Source organism: Belonocnema kinseyi, chromosome 1 (genome assembly GCF_010883055.1).
Source record: "Belonocnema kinseyi isolate 2016_QV_RU_SX_M_011 chromosome 1, B_treatae_v1, whole genome shotgun sequence".
In the NCBI taxonomy this organism is placed as follows: Eukaryota; Metazoa; Arthropoda; class Insecta; order Hymenoptera; family Cynipidae; genus Belonocnema; species Belonocnema kinseyi.
The window spans coordinates 150,075,366-150,084,909 of record NC_046657.1 but is presented as its reverse complement, the minus strand read 5'-3'; the positions used below and the strand labels follow the sequence as shown (position 1 = coordinate 150,084,909).

Below are 9,544 nucleotides of genomic sequence, written 5' to 3'. Positions count from 1 at the left end.
TTTTTTTCTTTACAGTGCGAGGATGGAAGACAGCCAATGCTGCTTTTCATGGAGAAACCATCGAAAAAGCTGTATCCAGATTACTATCAAGTAATTGCCGAGCCGATTGATATGCTGGCGATTGAAGCTAACATTAAAGCCGAGAAATACCAAAACGAAAATGAGCTCATACAAGATTTCAAGGTATTTACATTTCTGATAAAACCTACATTTTTCCTTGTGTATATTTTAAGAGTTCTTTCAATTGATTGCAAATAATTTTACCGCAATTTCTTGATAGAATTTTTTTTATTGCTATTTTTGTAAAAAGAATGTATTAAATATTAGCAATTTTATCAATGCATTACATTTTTTCGATTATTTCTTTTTCCCCTTTTCAGCAAATGTAATAATCTGAATTTATTAATTCAAAATCACGCACAAATAATTGATTTTTCTAAGAAAATAATAGGGTTATTAACTTAAAAAAATAAATGTAAAAAAAATGAATTGTTAAACCAACAAGACGAATTTTCAACAAATTTGACAAAAATCAGGGAATTTATATAACTTTAGATGACCTTCCTGCAGAATAAATTAGAAAATTTTCAATTTTAATTTGAAATTGTTTGATTCCGTTTATAAATATTGTTATTTAAAACTGTTACAAGTTTATGAATCTGCTCTTTGAATAATAATGGCCAGGGAAAAATTAGGATATTTTTAAAATAAAGTTTTGAGATAAGCCTGATATAATATTCTTGTTAATAATTTAATTGCCTTGTATTTATATTTCTTTTTTTGCAGTTGCTTTCTCCTGAAGATTATATTTTTATTTATAAAATTTAGTATTTGTTTGAAAATTCGACAATTTTCTTTAAAACTTACCCTTTTTGGTTCAAGCTTAAACTGTTTTGATGAATGTTCGTCTTTTTGGGTCAGAAATTCAATTATTTTCGTACAAATTTTACTTTTTGATCAAATAGTACATGTTTAGTGTTGAAAAATCAAATGACATCTTTTTTAGATGAAAAGTCCACTTTTATTTTGAAAATTTGTCTTTTTAATTTTAAAAATCATCTATTTTAGTAGAAATTTTATCTTTTTTTGAAAAAAATGTAACTGTTTTGGGTCAGAAATTCAATTATATTCGTACAAATTTTATTTTTTGATTAAATAGTATATATTTAGTGTTGAAAAATCAAATTACATCTTTTTTAGATGAAAAATCCACTTTTATTTTGAAAATTTGTCTTTTTAATTTAAAAAATCATCTATTTCAGTAGAAATTTTATTTTTATATGAAAAAATGCAACTGTTTTGGGTCAAAAATTCAATTATTTTCCTACAAATTTTATTTCTTGATTAAATAATATACGCTTAGTGTTGAAAAATCGAATGACATCTTTTTTAGATGAAAAATCAACATTTATTTTGAAAATTTGTCTTAAATTTTAAAAATCATCTATTTTAGAAGTTTTATTTTTATTTGAAAAAATGCAACTGTTTTGAGGCAAAAATTCAATTATTTTCGTACAAATTTGATTTTTTTATTAAATAGCATACGTTTAGTGTTGAAAAATCAAATAACATCTTTTTTAGATGAAAAATCCACTTTTATTTTGAAAATTTGTCTTTTTAATTTTAAAAATCATCTATTTTAGTAGAAATTTGATCTTTATTTGAAAAAAATGCAACTGTTTTGGGTCAAAAATTCAATTATTTTCCTACGAATTTTACTTTTTGATTAAATAGCATATATTTGGTGTTGAAAAGTCAACTGAAATCTTTTTAAGACGAAAATTCCACTATATTGTAGAAAATTTGTGTTTTTAATTTAAAAAATCATCTATTGAATTTTAAAATGCAACTGCTTGGTTGAAAATTTAACAATTTGCTTGCAAATTCTACCTTCTTGGTTAAGAATTAAACTATTTTGATGAAAATTTGCCTTTTTGGGTTAAAAATTTAAGTATCTTCGTAAAAAACTTAATTTTAATTAAAAAATCATATGTTGATATTTGGAAGTTAAACTGAAATCTTTTTTAGATGAAAATTAAACTATATTTTTGAAAATTTGTTTGTTTAGTTTAAAAAATCATATATTTTAATAGAAATTGCATCATTATTTGAGAAAAATGCAACGTGTAACAATTCAACCATTTTGATAAAAAGTCATCCTTTTTGGTTAAAAATTCAACCATCTCTTATTTTAGACGAAAATTTGACATTATTTTTGAAAATTTGTCTGTTTAATTTAAAAAATCATATATTTTAGTAGAAATTTCATCTTTCTTGGAGAAAACTGCAACTATTTGGTTGAAAATTCAATAATTTTGCTCAAGATTCTATTTTTTGGTTTAAAAATTCAACTGTTTTGTTGAAAATTCGTCCTATAGAGTTAAAAAATCAACGATCTCTTATTTTAGACGAAAATTTAACTACCTTGTTAGTTCATATTTCAACTGTTCTGTTACAAATTTGTCTTTTTGGGTTAAAATTTCAACTATCTGTTATTTTAGGGGAACATTGAACTATGTTTTTTAAAATTTGTCTTTTTAATTTAAAAAATCATGTATTTTAGAAGAAATTCTATTATTATTGGCGAAAAATGCAATTCTTTGGTTGAAAATTCATCAAGTTTCTTAAAAACTCATCTCTTAGTTAAAAAATCAACTGTTTAATTGAAAACTCATCCGTTTATTTGATTTTTTTTTTTAAATTCTAAATATTATCTAGTTTAGTAGAAATGTCATCTTTATTGGAGAGAAATGCAACTATTTGGTTGAAAATTCAACAATCTTGTTAAAAATTCTAGCTTTTTGGCTAAAAATTCAACTGTTTTGTTGAAAATTTGAATGTTTAATTTAAAAAATCCTACATTTTAGTAGAAATTGCATCTTTATTGACGAAAAATGCAACTGTTTGGTTGAAAATTTAACAATTTTGTTAAAAATTCTACCTTTTTGGTTAAAAATTCGGCTGTTTTGTTGAAAATTCGTCTTTTTGGGTTGAAAATTCAACTATTTCTTATTTTAGACGAAATTTGAACTATTTTTGAAATTTTTCTTTTTAATTTAAAAAGTCATCTATTTTAGTAGAAATTGCATGCTTAGTATATAAAAATTCAACTGTTTGATACATATTTAACAGTTTTGTTAAAAATTCTACTTTTTTGGTTGAAAATTCGTCTTTTTGACCTCAAAATTGAAGTATCTCATATTTTGATGTTGAAAAGTCAAAGTGAAATTTTTTTTATATGAAAATTAAACAATATTTAAAAAAATTTGTCTGTTTAATTAAAAAAATCTTATATTTTAGTAGAAATTTCATCTTTATTTACGAAAAATGCAACTGTTTGGTTGAAAATGTAACAATTTTGTTAAAAATTCTACCTTCTTGTTTAAAAAATCAACGTTTATGTTGATAATTTGTTTTTTTTTGTTATTAAAAATTAAAGTATTTTTATAAAAAACTTACTTTTGATCAAAAACTCATATTTTGATGTTAGGAAGTTGAAAGAAGATCTTGTTTAGATGAAAATGAAACTATATTTTTGAAAACGTGTCTTTTCAATTCTAAAAATGATCTATTTTAGTAGAAATTTCATCTTTATTGGAGAAAAATGCAACTGATTGGTTGAAAATTTAATAATTTTGTTAAAAATTTAACTTTTTTGTTGAAAATTTTTCTTTTTAATTGAAAAATATCGTTTATTTTAGTAGAAATTGCATCTTTTCTGAATAAAAGTACAACTGTTTGGTTGAAAATTCAACAATTTTGTTAAAAGTACTACCTTTTTGGTGAAAAATTCAACTGTTTTGTTGAAAATGCGTCATTTTTGGTTGAAAATCAAACTATCTCTTATTTTAGACGAAAATTTTACAATATTTTTAAAAATTTGTATATTAAATAAAAAAGAATCATCTATTTTAGTAGAAATTTCATCTTTATTGGAGAAAAATGCAACTATTTGGTTGAAAATTCAAAAATCTTGTTAAAAATTTTAGCTTTTTCTCTAAAAAGGCAACTGTTCTGTTGAAAATTTGTTTGTTTAATTTAAAAAATCATACATTTTAGTAGAAATTATATCTTTATTGACGAAAAATGTAACTGTTTTGCGGAAGATTCTCCTTTTTTAGCTGAATATTGAACTATCTCTTATTTTAGACGAAAATTTATCTAAATTTTTGAAAATTTGTCTTTTTGATTGAAAAAATCATCTGTTTTAGTACAAATGTTATCTTTATTGGAAAAAACTGCAATTATTTAGTTGAAAATTCAACAATTTTGTTGAAAATTCTACCTTTTTCGTTATAAAAATCAACTGTTATGTTGATAATTTGTTTGTTTTTTATTAAAAATTAAACTATCTTTATAAAAAACTTACTTTTGATAAGAAAACTCATATTTTGATGTTAGAAAGTTGAAAGAAAATCTTGTTTAGATGAAAATGAAACTATATTTTTGAAAACGTGTCTTTTCAATTCTAAAAATGATCTACTTTAGTAGAAATTTCATCTTTATTGGAGAAAAATGCCACTGATTGGTTCAAAATATAATATTTTTGTTAAAAATTTAACTGTTTTGTTGAAAATTTTTCTTTTTAATTAAAACATATCATTTATTTTAATAGGAATTGCATCTTTCTTGGAGAAAAATGCAACTTTTAACAGTTCAACCATTTTGATCAAAAGTAATCCTTTTTTTGTTTGAAAATTGAACTATATTTTTGAAATTTTATCTTTCTAATTAAAAAAAAATCATCTATTTAAGTAGAAATTGCATCTTTATTGACAAAAAATGCAACTGTTTGGTTGAAAATTCAACAATTTTGTTAAAAATTCTACTTTTTTGGTTAAAAATTCAACTGTTTTGTTGAACATTCGTCTTTTTGGGTTGAAAATTCAACTATCTCTTATTTTAGACGAAAATTTATCTATTTATTTATTTAACTATTTGGTTGAAAATTCTACCTTTTTGGTTAAAAAATCAACTGATATGTTAAAAATTTTTTTTTGACTTAAAAATTAAAGTATCTTTATAAAAAACTTACTTTCTTGTTTAGATAAAAATGAAACTATATTTTTGAAAACGTGTCTTTTCAATTCTAAAAATGATCTGTTTTAGTAGAAATTTCATCTTTATTAGAGAAAAATGCAACTGTTTGGTTGAAAATGCATCAATTTTGTTAAAAATTCTACCTTTTTGGTGAAAAATTCAACTGTTTTGTTGAAAATTTGTATTTTTAATTTAAATTGTCATCTATTTTAGTAGAAATTTCATCTTTCTTGGAGAAAACTGCAACTGTTTGGTTGAAAATGCATCAATTTTGTTAAAAAAATATTACGTTTTTGGTTAAAAGTTCAACTGTTTTGTTGAAAATTCGTCTTTTTCAGTTGAAAATTCAAGTCTCTCTTAGTTTAGACGAAAATTTTACAATATTTTTGAAAGTTATTCTTTTAAATAGAAAAAAATCATCTATTTTAGTAGAAATTGCATCTTTCTTGGAGAAAAATGCAACTTTTAACAGTTCAACCATTTTTATTAAAAGTAATCCTTTTTTGTTAAAAATTGAACTGTATTTTTGAAATTTTATCTTGCTAATTAAAAAAAAAATCATCTGCTTAAGTAGAAATTGCATCTTTATTGACAAAAAATGCAACTGTTTGGTTGAAAATTCAACAATTTTTTTAAAAATTCTACCTTTTTGGTTAAAAGTTCAAATGTTTTGTTGAGAATTCTTTTTTTTCAGTTGAAAATTTAACTCTCTCTTAGTTTAGACGAAAATTTTACAATATTTTTGAAAATTTTTCTTTTGAATAGAAAAAAATCATCTATTTTAGTAGAAATTGCATCTTTCTTGGAGAAAAATGCAACTTTTAACAGTTCAACCATTTTGATTAAAAGTAATCCTTTTTTGTTAAAAATTGAACTGTATTTTTGAAATTTTATCTTGCTAATTAAAAAAAAAATCATCTATTTAAGTAGAAATTGCATCTTTATTGACAAAAAATGCAACTGTTTGGTTGAAAATTCAAAAATTTTGTTAAAAATTCTACCTTTTTGGTTAAAAGTTCAAATGTTTTGTTGATTATTCTTTTTTTCAGTTAAAAATTCAACTCTCTCTTATTTTAGACGAAAATTTTACAATATTTTTGAAAATTTGTCTTTTAAATAGAAAAAAATTATCTATTTTAGTAGAAATTGCATCTTCTTGTGGAGAAAATTACCCGAAAGTGAGGCCTTGTCCCTAATATATTATTATAAATTAATTCAAGGAAAAATTAAAATTGAGGATATTTATATGAGATTAAAATCCGACTTGAAACCCTTTTTTAACGTCCAATAATCAAATTGATGATAATAATTCCTGAAAATGGAATCAAGAATCCAACGTCCAAATTTGGACAACCACCACAAAATTTTCCCACTGCAATCTGAAAAAAAGGAACATCCTCCCCCTGTCTCCTCTCCCTAAAAAAGAAGAAAATAAAAGAAAATTATTCCTTTTCAATTTGGAAAAAATAAAAAATAAAAAGGAGGAAAGAAAAATGAGAAGACAACCCAACCAAATCCCCTTCATTCTCTTTTTTATTTATTTCGTCCTTTTTTTCCCTGCCATTATCAAATCACATTAAAAAACGGCTGTAAAAAATAATCACCAACATTTCGGCACTCATGCAGCACCCTTATTAAAGAAAAAAAATTAATAATATAAAATAAAAATAAAATCATTTCATTTTTCTTTCCTCCTTTTTATTTTTGGTCCAAATTGAAAAGGAATAATTTTCTTTTCTTCTTCTTCTTTTTTAGGAGGAGGAGACAGGGTGAGCATGTTCCTTTTTTGTTTTTTCTTTTCAGATTGCAGTGGGAACATTTTGTGTGGTGGTTGTCCAAATTTGGTCTTTGGATTCTTGATTGCATTTTCAGGAATTATTATCATTAAATAAAGCAAGAAAAAAGTGGTTACATTTGCTACGATTCCTTGTTTGTTTGCAGCTGATGTTTAACAACTGCCGCCAGTACAATGAGGAAGGTTCCTTAATCTACGAAGATGCAAATACACTGGAAAGGATTTTGATGGAGCGAGTGAGGGAGTTGGGTCCTCTACCTGACGTGAAGAACAAGTCGACCGCGTCAACGCCAACCAGAACGCCAGGGTATGCAAATAAAATAATAATAATATAATGCAAAGCCTCAGTGGCTCAGTCGGTTAGACACTCGGACTTCACCTCAGAGGTCCGGGGTTCGATCCCTGAGCCGGTACCTCTAGAAATTTTGCAATGTACCTTTACCAAGGTTCTGGTGGTTCGGAACCCACTTTAAGCTGTAGGTCCCCCCATCGTGTACTTGACTGCAACCCAGTCCGTCAATGATGGGGTAAAAACCAGGCTTTGTATAATATGTCTGGGCAGACTGCTCTCATCATATCACTTGATTGCATTATAAAAATGCGTCCGTAACTGATGATATATACCGGGACAGCCCCGTGCAAAAATGGTCAAATAAAAAATCCAACTCTAACCAAAAAAATGCCTTCGACATGTTGGGCAGTATAAGCCTGTGACAACATTTCAACACTGGAATGTTTTTTATAATAATAATAATAAGGAGAGCCTCGGTGGCTCAGTTGGTTAGACACTTGGACTTCACCTCACAGGTCCGGGGTTCGATCCCTAAGCCGGTACCTCTAGAAATTTTGCAATGTACCTTTACCAAGGTTCTGGTGGTTCGGAACCCACCTTAAGCTGTAGGTCCCCCCATCGTGTACTTGACTGCAACCCAGTCCGTCAATGATGGGGTAAAAACAAGGCTTTGTCTAATATGTCTGGGCAGACTGCTCTCATCAGATCACTTGATTGCATTATAAAAATGCGTCCGTGACTGATGATATATACCGGGACAGCCCCGTGCAAAAATGACCAAATAATATAATGCAAAATATCGATAGACTAATTGTCTAGCGTGGTTTGTTTGATAAATGTTAATTTTTTTTCATTTGCATGCTGTTTGTTTAAATCAAGATCTAATTTTAAAACATGCAGAAGACCGAAGAAAGTGGTGTCTCTGCGTTTGCAAAAGTTGCGGACGATGTACGACACGATTAAGGATTATCACGACTCGAAGGGTCGACAATTGTCCCAGATATTCATGAAATTGCCGAACAAAAATGAGTATCCCGACTACTACGAGGTAATCAAGCAGCCCATGAATATGGAGAAAATTGCGGCGACCCTCAAGAATCACGGATACGAGAGTTTGGAGGAACTTGTCTCTGACTTCATTCTGATGTTCGACAATGCCTGCAAGTACAATGAGCCAGATTCCCAGATATACAAGGTTGGTGGCGAAACTTTATTTTATTTTTATTTATTTTTAATTTTTCATGTCCAGTTTTTCAGTATCTTGATAAAAACGCAGGAGCCGGGGGAGAGAATATTTTCTGAGCGGGAATTTAACAAATTTCTAGAGAAAAAAATCTGTTTTTGATTTCAAGTGTTTCTTAAATAATTTGTTTGTTAAATTGTGATTTTTATAAATTATTATATCATTCAGTTTAGAATGCTTAATTCGGAAATCTTACGCTTGAAAAATTTTTTCATTTTAGATTTTTAATTTGTAAGCGTATATTTTCATTTAAATAATTGTAAAATGCTGTTTTAGGTCCAAATTAATAACTTTGATTGAAAATTCATCATTTTGATTGAAAATTAAACTATTTGGTTAAAAATTCGTTCTTTTGTTGCCCTTGAAAATTATTTTTTTTTCTTATGTGAAAATTTCACTTCCATTTTTTATAGAAAATTGATATTTTAGTTCAAAATTCATTATTTTGATTGAAAATTGAACTATTTTGTTAAAAATTCGTTTTTTTGTTGCCCTTGAAAATTAATTTTTTTCTTATGTGAAAAATTCACTTCCATTTTTTATAGAAAATTGATGTTTTAGTTCAAAATTAATCATTTTGATTGAAAATTGAACTATTTTGTTAAAGATTCTTTTTTTTCGTTGTTAAAAAATAATTTTTTCTGAACTGAAAATTTTACTATTTCATTTTTTATAGAAAGTTGCAGTTTTAGTTCCAAATTAATAACTTTGATTGAAAAGTCAACTATATTAGTTTAAGATTTCTAATTTGAATTGAAAATTCATCATTTTGATTTAAAATTAATGTGTTTTGTTAAAAATTTGTTCTTTTGTTGCCCTTGAAAATTAATTTTTTTCTTATATGAAAATTTCACTTCCATTTTTTATAGAAAATTGATGTTTTAGTTCAAAATTAATAACTTTGATTGAAAATTCAACTATATTAGTTAAAGATTTCTAATTTGAATTGAAAATTCAACATTTTGATCGAAAATTAAACTATTTGGTTAAAAATTCGTTCTTTTGTTGCCCTTGAAAAATTTTTTTTTTCTTATGTGAAAATTTCACTTCCATTTTTTATAGAAAATTGATATTTTAGTTCAAAATTCATTATTTTGATTGAAAATTAAACTATTTTGTTAAAAATTCGTTTTTTTGTTGCCCTTGAAAATTAATTTTTTTCTTATGTGAAAAT

General features: G+C 25.7%; 1 protein-coding gene across 9 annotated transcripts in view; it reads left to right on the top strand.

Moving 5' to 3' along the window:
- LOC117168666 (protein polybromo-1) overlaps positions 1–9,544 on the top strand; it is a 149,023-nt gene that overhangs the window by 53,834 nt on the left and 85,645 nt on the right. For 6 of the 9 annotated variants that reach the window (XM_033354525.1, XM_033354947.1, XM_033354777.1 and 3 more), the window contains exons 11-13: positions 16–183; positions 6,982–7,142; positions 8,007–8,322. In XM_033354525.1, the coding sequence (XP_033210416.1) occupies positions 16–183; positions 6,982–7,142; positions 8,007–8,322 (645 nt within the window). The remainder of the gene's footprint in view (positions 1–15; positions 184–6,981; positions 7,143–8,006; positions 8,323–9,544) is intronic. The other 3 variants (XM_033355018.1, XM_033354862.1, XM_033354616.1) reach the window with 1 other exon arrangement.